Source organism: Cyprinodon variegatus, unplaced genomic scaffold, assembly GCF_000732505.1.
Source record: "Cyprinodon variegatus isolate N-32 unplaced genomic scaffold, C_variegatus-1.0 Scaffold17, whole genome shotgun sequence".
Lineage (NCBI taxonomy): Eukaryota > Metazoa > Chordata > Actinopteri > Cyprinodontiformes > Cyprinodontidae > Cyprinodon > Cyprinodon variegatus.
In genome coordinates, this window is record NW_015150470.1 from 241,438 (window position 1) to 260,710 (window position 19,273).

Consider the following 19,273-nt stretch of genomic DNA (forward strand, 5'->3'; position numbering starts at 1 on the left):
TAATGAAATACTATCTTTAAAATTATCTATGTAAACAAACCTCATCACTTGAGAAGGTAGGTGACGCTCGCTGTACTGTTGGGGGGGGAGAAGCGGTGGGGGGGAGATGTTCATGTTGCTGCAGTCTGCAGTCTGGATGCTAGATGTTGCTGAAAATTACACACTGTAGCTTTAAGTACTTTTAATTTCTTTACTTGATTAATTTTTTTGGGGAGTACTTATAATTTTTACTCCACTACATTTCTTAGTCAATTATTGTTCTTTCTACCCAACTACATTTTCGAGGAAGCTTCTAGTTATTTGTTCATTTGGCTCAGCTAAGCTTTGTATTCGCTTTTGCTGTTTTTCTTTCTTAAAATAAATTTTTTTTAACATGCAAGATAACAGAACTTAGGACTGCATTTTGACACCACTGTTTTTGAGATTTGTATTAAATTACACAAATGTGAGATACTCAGGGCAGATATTATTTGTTGTTTATAATTTTATTAAGGCGTTAGTTGTTGCCATGTGGCCAAGTTGTTCAGTAGGATCCATTCTCAGATGAGAGTTGTAGTTTCTTTGTTGTAATAGACTCAACCTTAAACCTCTTTAAACTAATCCATTGTAAAAGTGTAAGGAGGATTAAGACACTTTTTTCTTTTTTTCAATAGAAATAAGCAAAATAACTGCCCTTATTTTTATGTGACAATTTTATGATGTAGTTCTTTACAGCTGGTGTAGAACTGGTAGTAGGTGGTTCAACGCATTAATACATCAGGTGGTTTCTGAAAGTCACGTGGTTTTTTGAAATTACTCTAAAAATCATACAGAAATATAGAAATGTTAAAAAATTTTGATTTGCAATTTTGAATACTTAGTAATTTTAAATGCATGTGCTCTTGAATACTTAAGTATTTTCTAAAGTTAATACTTTAATACTTTAACTTGTATAGATGTTTAACTGAGTAACTGTTACTGTTAGTTAAGTAAGATTTGAATATGAGTATCAATACTTTTACTCAAGTACTACTGCTGAGTTCTTCGTCCACCACTGTAAATAGAACTCAGAGCAATATATAGAGGAAACTTTGCAAAGCAGAGACTGCCTCCCAGTGGAACAAAAAGCCTTAGCAAAACCAGACTTACAAAAGAGGGGGTTAAGTCAAAGTATAACGACCCTGGTAAAGTTCAGACAAAAATCAAACAGTGTTTACTGCAGATTTCATGGCCTTGATCAAATATGAGTGAAGTGAAGCTATTTTGCAAAGAAGAATGGGAGAGAAAACTGCTTCCGATAACATAAACCAATGAGAGGTGGATCTATAAAGTATTGGCTTTCTGAGGCTCCGCAAATATATGCGGATTATCAGATTTGTACTGTATTCATTTCAGTTTTGGTTCTTCTCTGTTAGTCATTGATTTTTCTATTGCATTGAATCTCAATAAAGAACATTCATATTTTTGTAAGAAATAGGAAAAAATATGAAACACCTTAAAGCTATGAATGTTTACCAGAAGCCCTGCATGTGTAAAAAAAAAAGAAAAAAAAAAGAAAACAGAAAACAACAAACCAGGTGTACAGAAAGCAATGAGAACCGTAATTAATCCGGACCAAACTAGCAGCAGAAATGCACTCACAATACTCTCATTCAGTTAAGTATTGGAGGTGTTGTGTAACTTTGCTTTTACCAATCAGAGTAACTCTCACACAGATCCCTCCCCTGCCTCTAGGGCATTTAATGAGGCCCTCTGCACCCATTCAGTGTCACTTCAGCTTCTCAAAGTCTGAGCAGTCAGGGGTCCACACAGCTGCAGGATAATGGCACCGACAAAGAAGGTACGTTTGAAAGACAGGAATACTCTCTAGAAAAGTATTCTGCTGAAACGAGACTTGATACTTACTTTTATTAAGCCTGTATTTAGATGGAGGAGCCAAGGTTTCTAAATAAAGAGTATTAATCTTGTCTCAGGACTGACTAAGCAAAACTACACTTGGCATTTTACTTGCATATATATTTTCCTCTTTAACAATAAGTGGAATCTGGATTGTTATAGTATATCTGCTGTGCAACTGGTATGCCAATCATAATTCTCTGACTGTGTTAAAATGCCATATATTGCTTTAGAAATAAAAGACTAACAGGCTGTATTAAATATTCTATCTCCAAATGTTGGTTTTGGACATTAGTTCAAATTATATATAGGCCTTAATATATATTTTCTTTTTACATTTTCAAGCTGTTTGAAAAGTTTAAATAAATTATGTGTCAAATGTGTTTATTTTAAATGTTTTTGCAAGATAACAAGGCATATTACTGCTCCCTAAGCAGGAGTGATACAATTAGTAGGGAATAATTTCCCCATTATTGGTGGGTTTCAATAATTAAGTCCTGTAATTGGGATGAGGATTTATGTCTTGAGTGTGCACAACAAAAATATATGATTGTATATTAAGACTGAAGAAAGTGATTTTGGCAAAGAAAGGCTTTTTTTTTTTGCTCTGTAGTTTGCATTTCTTGAACTACTTGGATGCAGGTGTCATTTGCAGAATCCAGATGGTGATAAAGTTTAACTTTTACCTTTAGATAAGCGCGCTAGTATCAAAGGCTGCATGCTTATCAGTCCTACAAGCAGCTGTTTTGATGACTCATTCTGACTGCAACAAAGTAGAATGGATCTCAGGATTTTAAGACACTCATGCAGAAGCTAATAAATATTAAATACAGTAAATGCACCTTTAAAATATACTGGAATAAAAGCTGCAGTTTGTTTTATTGTATTTCTCAGCTGTGGTATTTGCAGGTTGACTAATAAAATTTACACTCCTTCAAATTACTGAGCTTACTGATAAAACGTTGCAGGGTATCTTGGAACGACTTAATGCTGGAGAGATTGTCATTGGTGATGGAGGGTTTGTGGTAGCACTGGAGAAAAGAGGGTATGTGAAGGCTGGTCCTTGGACCCCGGAGGCTGCTGCAGAGCACCCAGAAGCTGGTAAGAACATTCTTTATATGCTCCCTCTATACTGCAGTTCAGTTAGAAAGTAATTTTTGTGTCTTGAATAATAAACTCCACACCAAATAAAGGTATTCCCTCTGAAATGTTGCATCCTTCTTGAATTTTAAAGTAAATACAGAAATAAGATATAATAAAAAAAATCAAAAAGGCTCAATACCACAACCTTAACTCCTGAAGAATAAGAAAAACTAAACCTTTCCAGTTTTATGAAATTAATCATTTCTATGTTTTCATGCATGATCTGTGCTTTACTTCCAGTGCGTCAGCTGCACAGGGAGTTTCTACGGGCTGGATCAAACGTCATGCAGACCTTCACCTTCTATTGCAGTGATGATAAGTTGGAGAATAGAGGCAACAAGTTGACCTTTACTGTATGTAAACCCAGAGGAACATAAAAACAATTATGGATAGGAAAAAGTGCAGTGTAATCACAGATAAGCGGGCTGGAACAGATGGGTTTTGAGTCTGGCTTTGAATAAGGGGAGAGAGTCAATACTGCGGAGGTCGGGAGGAAGTGAGTTTCAGAGCTGGGGAGCAGAGCCTTCAGCCGCTCTGCTCATGGTGACAAGTCGAGCTGGGGGTACAGTGAGGTGGATGGAGGAGGAGGATCTAAGGGAGCGAGAGGAGGTGACAATGTGAAGGAGGTCTGACAGATAGGGAGGAGCAAGGTTATGGATGGCTTTGAAAGTATAGAGAATGAGTTTACACAACTTCATAAATATGCATATCTATATTAATCATAATCTGTCATTGTTTGCAGGGAACTCAGATCAACGAAGCCGCCTGTGATCTGGCCCGGGAGGTTGCGGATGAGGGAGATGCTCTGGTTGCAGGGGGAGTGTCCCAGACTCCATCCTACCTGAGCTGCAAGAGTGATAAGGAGGTGAAAGCCATCTTCAAGAAACAGCTGGATGTGTTCACTAAGAAGAATGTTGACTTCCTCATCGTAGAGGTAAAGATGAAACAGTATACATGATAATGTATAAACATAATGGGTACAAAATCTATCTCCAGTATAATCTTCAGATGTTGGAACAGAACTTTCTGGATTAAAGTTGATGAATTTGGTTTAATTGAGAGCTTTGTCCTGCAGTACTTTGAGCATGTTGAAGAGGCTGTGTGGGCTGTAGAAGTTCTAAAGGAGGCGGGGAAGCCTGTGGCTGCCAGCCTTTGCATTGGACCTGAGGGAGACATGCACGGTGTCTCACCTGGAGACTGTGCCGTCAAGCTTGTCAAAGCCGGTATGTAAAGAGTCTTTATAGTACCCTAAATTAATCATTGGGTTTTATGCTTACATATAGCTTGACTCCTTATTCCTACAGTAGATAATCCTATTTAAACCAAAAACAGCAGTGCATTTTGTAAAAAAAAAAAATAAAAAATAAAAACAGATGTCTTAAATGAAAAAACCAAATGCAGAAAAGCTTACAGTTGCATCTTTTTAAAAAATGCTGTTAAACCATTTATATATAGACACTGTATAAAAAGGCATAATACTTTTAATTATATCTGACAACAAATAAAACCAAACTTTTTGCATTTTCAGGTTAGTAAGGGTTACAACAAATATATGTTTGCTAAATAATGGAAAAGGAAAGATGTTTTATTTTCTTTACTTTTTAAAAGTCAAACTTTTAAATCTACAGACAATATGTCGTTAATAAAGGAGTGGTCCATTGCCTGATTTAATAGAAAAATCCAAATAAATAAACCAAAATGTGTTAAGAACTGTGGACATTTGCAAGCCTGTTTATTCTCAGATACATTGTCCAAATGTATTAATGCTCACATTTATCTGTTCATTAAGGAATGTCCAGCCACCATACTTTTTAAAAAGTTATGTGTTCAAGAAATACGTTTTATTTTACTGCAGCATCAAGTAGTTAATCATTTTTATCTAGGAGAGATATGATCAACTTCATAAAACAGGAATCCTCATTAGTTAAGAGTATTAGGTGAAAATATTCAAGCAAGTCAAGACATGCAACATACATTCTGGAACCTGTTCTGTGAGAAGGAATGAGCCATATTTACAGCAAACTATTATGAGAACCTTGTGTACGAAAGCCAAAAAGGTTTTTGCAAAGTTATAGATTTTAAACTTGGTAGAGTAAAACAATAAAATAAATGTTATCTTTCTTTCTGGTGGCAGGAATAAGGACAATCCTACCTGTCAAAAAAAGAAGAAAACTGTTATCAAGTTTAAGTCAGACCATGAGAATTAAGAAGTGTCAGATATATGGAAACAAAAAAAAAAGATTTAATTAAATGGCTTTCTTTGTATTTCTTGGAAATCTTTTTTTTTTTATTTTTGCATGGGGTTTGTTAAAAAGTTTAAATGTTTTCAAATCCTTAATACATTTTATTACAAAAATATAAATGGTGCAATGTTATAACACATTTTGTTCCTTAGAAACATTTTGTATTAAAATATATTAAAAACCTGAATTATTTTGGTTTTTGCTCAATATCTTGTGACCAGTTCATAGCATTGTTGTGCAGCTGTTTAGTAGAAGGGTTTGTCTCTCCTGTTTGTTGCTTAGGTGCCCAGATTGTGGGAGTCAACTGCCACTTTGACCCCATGACCTGTGTGAAGACTGTAAAAATGATGAAGGAGGGTGTGGAGAAGGCTGGGCTGAAGGCGCACTACATGGTGCAGCCGCTGGCTCTGCACACTCCTGACTGTGACTGTCGGGGATTCATTGATCTGCCAGAGTTCCCCTACGGTAATAAGGCTCTATACTGCATGTAAATTATTAGTTTTAGGTGCCATGTTTATTATTCATATCAAATATGCAACATATTATTTCCAATCCCCTCTCACCATTTCCCCAATGGTGTGCTGCATCAACAGCACGGTATTTTTCTACTTTTTTTTTTAAAACATGTAACCCTTTGTACTTTCAGCTTTAGAGCCCAGGGCTCTGACTCGCTGGGACATGCACAAGTACGCCAGAGAGGCCTACAATGCTGGCATCCGCTTCATTGGAGGCTGCTGTGGATTTGAACCTTATCACATCAGGGCTGTAGCAGAGGAGCTGGCCCAAGAGAGGGGCTTCCTCCCTGCTGCATCAGAGAAACATGGATTGTGGGGTAGTGCTCTGGAGATGCACACCAAACCCTGGGTCAGAGCCAGGTTAGAAGCAACTGTTTGTCTTTTATTTGTATGCTATGCCCACATTGTAGCTTCTAAGCACCAGTGAGACCCAGCTGATTACCTCTGTGTGTTCCAGAGCCCGCCGTGATTACTGGGAGAACCTGAAGCCAGCCACTGGCCGTCCCCATTCTGCATCCATGTCAACCCCAGATGGTTGGGGTTATACCAGGGGCCATGCTGAACTCATGCAGCAGAAAGAGGCCACCTCTAAGGACCAACTCAAACAGTTGTTTGAAATGTCAAAGAAAAAATGAGTGTGTCCCACCTGCAAGCTGAAGACAGTCAAGCAGATGCTGAAGCCTGTTGGACTTTTCTATATAATTCAAGTAGCACTTTCTAACTTGAGACTGCACTGCTCTGTTGATCTGTTTCTAGGAAGACTGATTTGGATATTCTTTTGTGTTGAAAAAGGGACCTATTTGTTTTTCATTATCCTGCAACTGTTGAATAAAATAGCTAAGAAAACACTAATTGGTTGAAGACTCTGTTTTTTTTTCAGATTTGGAACAATGTGGACATAGAAATTGAAATACCAGAGTCCAAACAATATGCAGGAAAGGTCAGTTAACAGATAGGGATAGGATAAAGGATGAGCACTCATACCACAGATTTTTTTTTTTTTACAAATTCTTCTACAGAGCATTGTCTTAGGTCAATACAGACTCCAGGATAATAAAAAGAAATGTTTGTGTTCTCTCTAAGGGATGTAAAAAAAGGAATACCTTCATTTTGCTCCTGCTAGCCTGTGTTCTAGCAGCAATTTCTTGACACATATTCCAGTCAGTTAAAGAGTGAAAATGTCTCATAAATACTTCCCATTTGGAATGTGAAAACTGTATCTATCTGTACTGTACATGCATCAGATTAGGGTTGATCTTTCTATTGCCTAAGATTTTTAAGGTGTTTACTTTTACAGATGGCTGCATTAAAAGGGATTTCAACCACAACAAAAATAATCTAAAACCTTAGTTCTCAAATACCCTTTTGCTCATATAGTAAAGCAACCTCCAATTGTTCAGATAGAACAAAAAGTTAAATCATCTGCATCCACTTGATCAGAATCTACTGAGCCTTAGAGTCTGAGGTAAAGAGATTCCAGAATTTGTCCTGCAGCAGAAAATAAATCCAATTCTTCACTAAGCAGAAATGTAAAGCATTTTATTATCATTATTATTATTATTTTTTTTTTTTTACTAAACCGGAAAGTGTGTTGTGTTATCTAAATCTGACTATATGATTGGATTGTAAATTATCTATGAGGTTTGATTTCAGGTTTGTTCGGATACTAGAGTAAATACTGTATAACTCACATAATTTGGACCGATGTGTCTGGTGAGTGGTAAATGTTATGTGGATATATTGGGGACTTGCCACTAAACCCTAGTTAATTTACCCTACTGTTATTCTGGGTATTTGGGTCATGCTTAAATACTTAAACATTTAGGTTTATAGACACTTTAAATATGATTTAATCACTGTCAATTCCATATATATATATTTTTTTCGTTTCTTTTTTGTTGTTTTTTCTTTTCATTTTTGCTTTATTGTCACACTTGCAGTTTTTGGATTATCAAACGTTTTTTTTATTTTTATCATTATGCAAAGATAAATTTGGTAACAGAAAAATAACGGTTTTCAAAAGAGAATAGCTCCTGATTTCCATAAACAAAATAGTCGTTTAATTCTGCAATTCTTTAATTAAACAGGTTATCTTTGACCACTGCTATTTTTTTCTTATTTAATACAATACAAAATATTATATATATATATATATATATATATATATATATATATATATATATATATATATATATATATATATATATTTGTTGTATGTCATATAACGACCAAAATGACCAAAATCTACCAGGAGGGCCGTTTCAAAGTTCCCTGTAACATTCAGCTTGTTTAAATCTAAATATTAAAAATGTGATGCATCTTGAACTATACACGATCTCTTCTGCGGTTCTTGTTTATGATAGGCTGGTTTTAAGTCATGTGACTTGGGAAGCCTTTTCATTTTCCAGAATCATTTTTCGCCTTGTCTAGAAAAAATCTCTTTCTTTTACATAAAAATATCATCGGAATGAATTATAAGTTTAACTGCTTATAGAATTTCACACCATTTTTTGATTTTTCCTTTTTATATATTGTTTTTTTTTCTATCACATTTTTAAAGGAAGATCGGACTATGCGTATTTTTATTTATCTTTTTTACTGAAGGATTTAGCATTATGGACTGGGTATCTGGCTAGCAAGACAACTGATAACAAATCTGTTTTTGGTGGCCATTTAAAAGGTACAAAATGTAACAATCTATGGGATTGACCTGTCCATTCATTCCTGTTTTCTACTTAAAATACAGGAGTTACATGCTAAGATGATGGAGATATCTGAATGAGCTAAGCAGCCATTCCAAATCACTAATCTTCCTTTATCGCTCTTGTCTTCGCTTATAACATTAAACCGTTAGACCACTCGTTTTATTCCAGAAACTGCATTATTATCTGTTTTATTAATACAGCACCCTCTTGTGGCCATCTTTCGCTCTTGCAGGATAGGTTTTAGACCCGGAAGTAAACCCTGAGGTCGCCATGGGAGGCAAAGTCAGCTCCAAAATGGCAGCTCCCACCGCCAGAGTAATTCAGGTAAAGTCGCTATAGAAATGTTTCTCATTCTGCCTTTTGTTTTGTTCGTGCTGTTTTAGTAGATGTTTAAAATGAGAAAAATATATTTGGAATAAATGTTACTCAATAAATGGGGGGCTTATGGCTGTATTACCATTGGTACCCTTGTTAATGTCCTTGTTAAATAGAAAAGCTCGGAGTCGTGTCACATATTTGCTGTACTACAACACTAGCTTTCTACTCATTAAGTTGAAATTTGCCACTAGTTATTTGCTTATATAATAATTAATACTGGTAACTGTTTAACGCCTACCGTTTTAAAATGTGGAATATATAATCTGTTGGATTATCCGGCTATCCAAGTTTATATCAGGTATTAATGAGAACTAATTAGTAGATACTTTACAGATTGACTATTCAGTCTTTATTCTTATAAAAAAAAAAAAAAAAACATTTTTTGTCCAATATGATAATAATTTACCCAAATAATGGCTCAACATATTTACCCTTAACCGTAACTTGATTTTCACTGATTGATGTGTTTATAGTCCTTTTCATTAGTAGGAATTCTTAACTCAGGAAGTTGGATCTGTCAGTATTTAACCATCCAGTCACTGCTCAAAAGCTTTCAGGGGGAAATTACCTTTTAATCAGTGCATTTCTTGTTTAATTTTATTTGTTTAGTATCAGTAAATATGTTTCACAAGAACTCAAACATATAGCTATGAACTAATTAGAGGCTTTAAACAGTCTGAAATCCTTGATATGACCAGGGAATTTAAATAAAAGCTTGATCTATATAAGAATGGAAAGTATGTATATTGAAAAGGCTCTATATTCCCATATTTCATTCCTTAAAGCCTTGTGTAAATGTTATACTTATTCATCTAATGCTTTATCCATTGAGCCATTTTTGGATCAAGCCTTCCATCTATCCATCTCTACTTCTGTACATCCCACTGTTGTCTAATCCTGCTTATCCTTGAAGAGTTGAAAGGGCCTTTTTGCTGTGGAAATACCATATCTCATAAATTTATTGGTAACTGTTGTATGTATACTTAAACGATGATTTGTAAAGGCTGACATTTTGTAGATGTCAGTCTATAGAAGTATGATATTTGGACATGAATATGTTTGCTGGCTGTATTTGTAACCTTCTCTGGCCTCTCAGAAATGTTAGAATGAAGAAATAAAGCAATGGCTTTTAGCCATTAGTATTCAAATTGTTTTCATTTATTGGAGTAAATAATTTGTGTTATGCATGAAATTTAGCATGCAAAGTTTAAGAAATATGTTTATTTCCTGTTTTTGTTGTACAGGTGAGCTAAGGCATTAGGAGACCTTGCCTTTTTAACCTTTGTGTGAATTTCTTTAAGAGGTTGAATTAATGTTTTTTTCTTCTTCTTGTGGGTGTTTTCTTTCAGGCTGTACGGCCGCATGCTCCTTTGATCAAATTCCCTAAAAGACAGGACATGCCAAGGCCCAATGGTGAGTCTTTTGGTGAAATAAAATCTAAAGACAGAACCAACTTTGAGCGGAGATTAATGGGACCAAGAGAGTATTTGCAGAAGAAAAGGGTCTTTTCTGATGTGAAATAAATATGAAAACCGTGAGAAATCAGATTAATTTTTTTTCAGTTTGTGCAGAAACTGCTTTGGTGGGAAGCAGAAGCAACCACTCTAACTGTTTTCGATATTATAGCATGAGCTTTTTTTTTATATTTATCCAAAGAAAATGTTTGCAGGTTTAGGGTTGAAAAATGTGTAAGAAATATGGTTTTCTTTTAAAAATCATCTTCAGCCTGGAAGAGATTACAACCAAAGCTTTTTTTTTCCTTTTTGTGTTTAGATTTGAAGTTTGTGGTGCAGAAGATGCTCACCAACCTCTATTTGAATCCATTAACAATAGACTTATAATGCATTCAAAATAACTTTGCTTGTAAGATTTCAGGTTAATTAAATAGCTCTAGCTTTAACTAGTAGCAGACGTAATGTAGAACCAGCTTTCAAGTTTATTGAAAAGAGGTTACTTCTTCTGTGGACATGTAGTAACTGTATGTCCAACTTTAAGGATTTTGTCTCTTATTAATTACTTGACTTATCTGATTTAAAAAAAAAAAGGCTAACCCAATACCCATAATGTTGCCTCACATGCTTTACTTGATAAAAGAGAATTTTCTCTTGAAACGCTCTTTGTTGTCTGTGATTCCATATTTTATGATAGTTCTTCATGTTAAGATATATTTTTAAACTATTCTAGTTCAAAATACTAAAAATAAAACAATTTCCTCTGTATCTTCTTTGTCTTTTACCCTTTTTTGTTTCAGTCCAAGAGGCTTTGAAATTGATAGGTCTTAATGTTCCAGAACACAGTGCTCTGAGTTCGCCTTCGGCTTCTGCATCGCCTGCACCGTCCAGACCTCAAGTACCTTTAAGTCCTGTCCCAGGAACGCCAGACACACTGGCCTCCTTTCAGCAACTGCCTGCCAGGTACCGCAGGAGACCGTTAACCCTGGAAGAAATTGACTTTATTCAGGTGAGCCGTGCAGCCTGTCATTCAAGAATGGTAAAATATAACTGTTTTTTTTTTTGTTTTTTTTTTTTAAATCACTATTTCAATTAATTTACTAAGATTTTTGTAATGTTTAGAGTAAAACAGGACACATCCTTTTTTAGCTTTGTACCATCCTAGACGCCTTATTGAATGCCACAGAGTTCAAAGGAATATTTAGCATAAAAGTGAAGCCTCCTGCACCCGGAGCAAAGACCTTAGATTGAGTTTCAATATTAGCAGAAAATCCATGGTCTGTTGTGGCTTTTAGAGAGATCTTTTGAGGTGAATTATGATCAGTTGAGTTATCTCACACTTTTATGGAGCATGAGAGAGTTTAAAGCAGGATTGGCCACATGCAGCACATGTTTGCAGGTCTTCCCTATTTTATCCATCATTACTCCTACTTTCTCCCACACTCCAAAGTCATAAACACTTTATTGCTAAAAGTGTACACTCACTCGCCCATATCTTGTCTCTCACATGGCCAGGGTGCAGCAGCTCTTTCTGTTTAGCTCAAATCTTATGTTTAAATATCCTACTACCATTATGAAATAAAATATCACAGTATGTATTAATATTGAATTATTGTCTAGCCCAAGTAATGTAAAGAATATAAGATATAGTTTACATTAGAATTTATCAGGAGAAATACTATTTTAGAAAAAATACCTGCGAGACGGTACTTCCAATGGTAAGACAATGCGAGGAGCTTCATTAGACCAGAGCTGCTTCTAACCAACATGGATAAAGGCTGTTTCTCAATTCACAAGAATGTGAGTACGGACTCGTGTCCTCGCCAAGTGTGTTCTTCAAAAGACCACAGGAAAGTCTGGCTTCGGGGAGAACGGGAGCACGCAGCATAAATGGGGGTCAATTGGAACAGAAACATACTCTTGATGTTACCACATGCTCGACTCGTCTGGATAATAATTAATTCTTATCTTTTTCCATTTAGTGGAAGGTATAATTTTCTCACCTTAATTGATCTTAAAAGATAACATCACGAGAATAAAGTCGTAACATTACGAGAATAAAGTTGTAATATTACGAGAATAAAGTTGTAATATTACGAGAACGAAGTCATCATACCACAACCCGTTTCAGAAAGAAAGCTTGGAGCTCCAACCAGCAAATGAAGGCTGACCAGCACCACCAAACAGCAACCTGAGTCCACTTTGACAAACTGCCAATTTCCTTTTTCTCAAACTGATGCCAAACTATATAACTTCACATAATGCTCGACAATCCTCATTTTAGTGAAGACAGTGCTTCTTGTAGGAGTCGTCATAAAATACAACTTATTTCTCGTAATTTCAGGACTTTATTCTCTTAACATTACGACTTTATCCTCATAATTTTGACTATTCTCGTTGTGACTTTATTCTCGAAATAGAAGGAAAGAAAAAGCCTGGCCCTAATACTCTGTAGTAGAAAAGAAATTAATTATCTTTTGAATAAAAAAAAAAAAAAAAAAAGTCCCTCTACTCTGTCGGAGTTAAAGAGATCATCTCTATAACTGCAACAAGAGCCTCGCCACCCACTGATGACCACTCCATGGGTAGAAATCTGCTAATCAGAGATTGTGGGGTTTCAATCCAGCTTCTGTATCTCATGTCGATGTACCCCCCCAGGCAAGGCACTGAATTCCATGCTGTACGACTTAGCAACCATGTCTGTTAGGATTCAGCTCACCTGCAGCCCTGAGTGGGTTATGTGCTCAAAAGTAATGAGTGAATAGCTATTTTTTACTTTTTAGAAATTATTTGAACCGAGTTTTATTTTTATTTTTTCTTTGTAACAGCGTGGTGGACCGGAGTGATCGGAAGCAAGCAAGCAGTCTCTACAGCCAAAGGAAGATCAGTTGGAAGATGAATCTGTGTTTATTCTCCTCATCAACACATCCCCCATACTTTGAGACTAGTAGAATAAAGTACTACATCCTGTTGCAATGTACATAATGTTTATTTTAAATGATTGCAATGTATTCTAAGATCACAGTAAATTAGTTTCACTGTGATACACAAAAGAAGCCATAGTGGCTTTTAAAAATATTAATTTAACCAAACTTGCAGTGGAAAGAGCTGTTCTTTTGTTTTTCAATGATCACCTTTATTTAATTTAAAGCTTGAATTATATTCTTAAAAAGCAAGCTGGAAGTAAATGGACATAATCTGTTCTGCTATTAAGCAGGGAGAATTCTGGAGAGATGTTTAATAAAAGTACATTTTGAAACCGTTTTGATGTGAAGCGCTGACTTAAACTGAGGAATTTTTGCATATGAAAATGTTTTAACATGGAGATTCTTAAAGGGCATTTTAGGAAGAGTTGGTTAAAAGAAGAGGCCTTGGTGTTGATCAGATGAACAATATTTAATTTCCTCAGGTATTCTATTGTTGATACTGATTCTGGCATGCTTTATATGGTAAAACATTCACAACGTTAATATTCCCACAGCAGTGCGCTAACACCAGCCACCATTAACAATGGCAGCCTCTTAGTACAAACTCCAGCAAGCTGGTCATTACCTGGAGGAATGTTGGCACAATGGGGCTGATGTGATGGTAAGACACTTTTCTACCAGAGTTGCATGTTTTTACCTTCGCCTCCTCACTCAGCCAGTCAAGTTTGGACTAATTTATTTAGCATTCACAAGCCTTTTGGCAAAAGACACCATCTCTTAAACTCATGAATTTAGAATAATTCATGGTTTTACAAAAAATAAGGTATGTTTTAAAACCCTAATATCAAATTCTACCAATGGACTTTATAAACAAAGAGCAGCATATTCATTTAACACAGCAACAACAAAACGTTCAGTCACAAGTAGCCACAACACGAGAAACACTGAGGAATGAATGGGTTAATCATTATTTACACGTTTGTCTTGTGTGCGTTGCTCACACCATTACTATGATTTTTTTTACTTCTCGGGTGGAACAATTTTGTGCGAGTGTAGGACTCAGCATTGCACTTGAAATGTAGCAGAAGCAATCTGTGCGGTAGGCCGAATGCTGTCAATCCGTCTGCTCTTCTATTTCCTCAAAAGCTGGGAGGAAGTCGGCGATGGTGTCCACCACGTAGTCAGGCACATAGCTGCGGTTGGTGGTCTGCTCACTGTCTCTGTACTCCTGGGCCTCCTCGATCTGAGACACACCGGTAAGGGTGAGCATGGTGTCCAGGCCGCAGTTGAACCCAAACAGCATATCCGTCTCCAGTCGGTCTCCGACCATGAGGCACTGGGCAGGATCCACGCCTCTGAACTGGCTGGAGATGCACTCGAACATGAAGCGGCTCGGCTTGCCGATCACAGTTGCTTTACGGCCTGACGCCACCTCAATGGCAGCGGTGAGGGAACCAGAACCTAAAGAGAGGAGAAGATTAAAGGTTGGGGTGCAAAAAAAAGAAAGAGGCTTACTGAGATTTATTATGCCTTAGGTATTCATACTTGTTAAGTGATATTCTCAGTATAAATACAGCTGGTAGTTAAGAGAGCATAATTGAATTGTACAAGAGACGGAAATTTAATGAGCTCTAAGCTAAACAGAAAAGTTGTACTATAAAGCATGGTGGTGGTAGCATCATACTGAGGGGTTTGTTGGGTTTTTTTCTTGTTGTAATTAAGAAGTTGGGAGTAAAATACAAGGAAATAATTTTAAAGGCTGCAAAAGAAGTGAAAGAAGGGTCAAGGATCAGTCTTCTAACATAATAATGACCCTAAATATAAAACCAGAATCACAGTGGAGACTATTTGGATCAAAGCAGCTGAATGTGTAAAAGGGTCCTTAAACCGGTTTAGAATTTTCAGCAAGACTTTAGAAGTGATCTGCAAAGGCGCTCTCCATCCACTTACTAAATGTTCACTATCACTAAATGTGTCAAACTGATAAAGCACTACAACTATATTTACACATTTACCCGAGTTAACACTCTCAACTCAGGTCCTTTATAATAAAATAATCTGTGATATAATCTACATCTGAAAGAAATTAAAGTGTTTTTTTTTACAGATAAAATTTCAGTGATGTTATTTTATGTTTTAGTGTTTAAAGTCAAAGATAACAAAAAAGATAAGAATTTCAAAGATTCAAAAAGCCACTGTTGTGTTCTCTTATGCAGCATGCATCAAACTCACAAAACCATTGAGCAAATATTGAGATGTTAAACAGCAAGGGTACTCTGAATATCGTTTCCACAGGGAGATGATCGTTTAGAATGAACCATGAAAAAAAAAAAAATTATATATATATATATATATATATATATATACATACACACTTTTAAACCTATTCTTCATTTTAAAACAAATAGAAATGTAAGTATATTAGAAATTTGTGATGACATATCATTTAGGGCTATAACAATCAGATTTATCATGATTAATCAATTATTGAAATAGTCCTCAACTAATTTAGTAATCAATTAATTGTTAACTGCAGTATAGAGACTCTTTAGCTGAAAGAGCAATCCAATTAGAGCAGTATTTATACCAAAATTGTAAAAAAAAAATATTTTTACACATTTCGCATTCAAGATAAAAAATCTTTTTCATCCATCAACATACTCTATCCAGAACTCCTCAAAAGAAACAGCTTTATTTTCACTTGGTTTAATTTATCAAAAAGTCTTCTTTAAGAAATCTTTTGCTATCTGATTATTAATTGAAAAAATAACAACAGATTAACTGACAACAGATTTGCAAAATAATCATTAATTGCAGCCCTAATATCAATGATAGCATATATGCTGTGAGGGACCAGTTGTAATGAAAAAAATGAGCTTTCCAAAGGTTCCTAGGTCCACATTGATTGTGCAATGACTGCACTGGGGGAATTCAATTCAAAAATACTGTTTAATTGTTTTTATTACAAATACTGTGTATGTAATACAAAGGGTTTGTTGCATATTTGAGACAATCGATGTCTAATCTTGTCTTATGCTTTTTTTTGACATCATCTAAGTTAGTCTATTTAGGTTTTTGATTTCATTCTCTGCATTTATTGAAGCCATATGACTAAACTGCAGTATTAGTATTAATACTGCAGTAGTAGTGCAGCTGGAATTCATACCAAGTTCAAAGTTGAATTTAATTTGACTGTTTTTGAATTATCAGCTCTAAAAACAAGTAAATTTGAACATGTTCAACCTACAATAATGATCAACTAATTATTATTACTTTGTTTTAGCCAATTGCATAATACACTGTCAAGCATTTAGAGAGAATGAAACTTAAGTGTTGATCTGCATGAGCAAAAAATTCATCTTAAACCCACCTGATACTAATTTGTCTGACCGGACCTTATTTATACCCAAACACATGGCAGATTTCAATATGATGGTGAGCCGTTTAAACACGACACCAATAGCAAAGCAGACCGTGGTACTTTTAATTATTATGTTGTACTGTGTATAGTCCATTAGACGGTTGGTAAAAAAATACACTCTTATAATATGTTTCAAACCACAAAAAAGATCTTAAAAAAAACTACCGGTATGTATTGGAGTATTTTACTTTATACAACATAACTTGGAATTATGGGTAACCCAGAGCATAGATTAAAACCATAACCGTTACATACAATGTGTAGCGGCTAAAATCCTATATTTTAGGCTACTGGTGGTTTCTGTTGGAAGGCATTGGTTTTACGTGCGCTCAATTAAGATTTAGAATGCCGATCTTCCGTTTGACATAAAACAAAGTGATTTATTTTCAGCACAAAGTCCGTTATCTTACTGTTTTCCTTCAAGATCCACATAAATTCAACATAAATCCAACCAAGCACAGTAGAAAACTGTTTGCCTCAGCCTATTAACAACACCTGAACAGAATTGATGGTTGACCTTAAATAACCCATCCCCTCATCAGACACTCAGAACTCAAAAATTAAATACGCCCCCTGGTGGCGACAAACACCAAAGGATAATTGGCTCCTACACAATGTGTTAGTGACGATGGATACCAAAAAGAGGTACTTAAGCAGATTCCCAAAAAGAAAAAGCAAAGAAGAGCTGCTGGAGGAACGGAAAAAACTTCTCAAAATAAACATGTTCTTTCAAAGAACTAAAGAGGGAATAGTGTACGTTGCTGTAGCAGTGAGTAAAGATTGAGACCAGGAGATGAATGGAGAGAGAAACTTAAGGTAGCCCGATAAGACTCATTTTACAGCAGAATATACTCAAGTATATCCGTGTAGTGGGGGTAAAGAATGATGAAGTGTGTATGTATGGGGCACATTTTGGGTCGGTTGTCTGCGGTGGCAATGGGATGGGGGTGGTGGGGGGTCAGGGGGGTGGTAGAGGGGTGTTGTGCTTCATATGGGGGCCCACCCAGATAATGTTGCTTACGGGCTAATTGTTGTGTTGTTACGCCATTAGTTGGGGACGGTATGATTTAAAGCAGCCCTCACACGCTGACATTAGGACCGGCCCAGTCCGAGCCTGGCTTTTTATGTGCCAGTGCATATCCTCTTTATTGTAATTTTATTAACTATTATGTCTTTAGTGCAGTTACCATAAAAGGGTGAGGAGCAGCTCTATGGGGGCACTGGCCCCTGTCTAGAACCGACCATGGTAAATTACAGTCATGAATAAGCCTGCTGTAACTGGCTCACTTGTACATAACCAGTTAAGGGCTGTAACTGGCTCGCTGATACATAACCAGTTACTGGCTGTAACTGGCTTATTAATGCATAACCGGTTTCTGGCTGTAACTGGCTGATTCATACATAACCTGTAACTGGCTCATTCATGCATAACCGGTAACTGGCTCATTCATGCATAACCGGTAACTGTCTGTAACTGGCTCATTCAGACGTAACCAGTTACTGGCTGTAAACTGGCTCATTCATACATAACCAGTTACTGGCTGTAACTGGCTCATTCATGCATAACCGGTTACTGGCTGTAACTGGCTCATTCAGACGTAACCAGTTACTGGCTGTAAACTGGCTCATTCATACATAACCAGTTACTGGCTGTAACTGGCTCATTCATACATAACCTGTAACTGGCTCATTCATACATAACCAGTTACTGACTGTAACTGGCTCATTCATTCATAACTGGTTACTGGCTGTAACTGGCTCATTCATACATAACCTGTAACTGGCTCATTCATGCATAACCGGTAACTGTCTGTAACTGGCTCATTCATATATAACCGGTTATTGGCTGTAACTGGCTCATTTATACATAACTAGTTACTGGCTGTAACTGGCTCATTGATACATAACTAGTTACTGGCTGTAACTGGCTCATTCATACATAACTAGTTACTGGCTGTAACTGGCTCATTCATCCATAACTAGTTACTGGCTGTAACTGGCTCATTCATACATAACCAGTTACTGGCTGTAACTGGCTCATTCATACAATACAGTTACTGGCTGTAACTGGCTCATTCATACATAACCAGTTACTGGCTGTAACTGGCTCATTCGTACATAACCAGTTACTGGCTGTAACTGGCTCAATCGTACATAACCGATTACTGGCTGTGACTGGCTAATTCGTACATAACCGGTTACTGGCTTTAACTGGCTCATTCGTACATAACCGGTTACCGTTTGTACCTGGCTCATTCATACATAACCGGTTACCGTTTGTAACTGGCTCATTCATACATAACCGGTTACCGTTTGCAGCTGGCTCATTTATACATAACCTGTAACTGGTTCATTCATGCATAACCGGTAACTGTCTGTAACTGGCTCATTCATACATAACCGGTTACCGTTTGCAGCTGGCTCATTTATACATAACCTGTAACTGGTTCATTCATGCATAACCGGTAACTGTCTGTAACTGGCTCATTCATACATAACCGGTTACCGTTTGCAGCTGGCTCATTTATACATAACCTGTAACTGGTTGATTCATGCATAACCGGTAACTGTCTGTAACTGGCTCATTCATACATAACCGGTTACCGTTTGCAGCT

The 19,273-nt window shown here is 36.3% G+C and overlaps 3 protein-coding genes across 4 annotated transcripts in view; 2 read left to right on the forward strand and 1 right to left on the reverse strand.

Annotated features, from left to right (window-relative positions):
• Window positions 1-1,734: 1,734 nt before the first annotated feature.
• On the forward strand, window positions 1,735-6,637 carry LOC107092421 (betaine--homocysteine S-methyltransferase 1-like). Of its 2 annotated transcripts, XM_015386908.1 has the most exons (8): window positions 1,735-1,819; window positions 2,844-2,976; window positions 3,259-3,371; window positions 3,761-3,952; window positions 4,094-4,241; window positions 5,544-5,726; window positions 5,908-6,136; window positions 6,234-6,634. In XM_015386908.1, exons 1-8 carry the CDS (start codon window positions 1,802-1,804, stop codon window positions 6,409-6,411), a joined length of 1,194 nt encoding a protein of 397 aa, XP_015242394.1. In that variant the 5' UTR covers window positions 1,735-1,801; the 3' UTR covers window positions 6,412-6,634. The 2 variants fall into 2 exon arrangements, with proteins under 2 accessions (XP_015242394.1, XP_015242403.1); XM_015386917.1 differs by lacking the exons at window positions 1,735-1,819; window positions 2,844-2,976; window positions 3,259-3,371 and adding an exon at window positions 3,381-3,624 and having other exon boundaries at window positions 3,719-3,952; window positions 6,234-6,637.
• Window positions 6,638-8,297: 1,660 nt separating this feature from the next.
• On the forward strand, window positions 8,298-13,540 carry mrps36 (mitochondrial ribosomal protein S36). Its single transcript, XM_015387265.1, has 5 exons — window positions 8,298-8,456; window positions 8,714-8,805; window positions 10,209-10,272; window positions 11,111-11,319; window positions 13,139-13,540. The coding sequence occupies exons 2-5, from the start codon at window positions 8,752-8,754 to the stop codon at window positions 13,154-13,156; spliced, it is 345 nt and encodes a 114-aa protein (XP_015242751.1). The 5' UTR covers window positions 8,298-8,456; window positions 8,714-8,751; the 3' UTR covers window positions 13,157-13,540.
• A 35-nt stretch (window positions 13,541-13,575) lies between these two features.
• The window catches only part of pdxp (pyridoxal (pyridoxine, vitamin B6) phosphatase), a 7,560-nt gene continuing 1,862 nt past the window's right edge, over window positions 13,576-19,273 (reverse strand). The window contains exon 2 of the mRNA XM_015387254.1: window positions 13,576-14,698. Coding sequence (XP_015242740.1) covers window positions 14,352-14,698 — 347 coding nt within the window. The 3' untranslated portion in view covers window positions 13,576-14,351. The remainder of the gene's footprint in view (window positions 14,699-19,273) is intronic.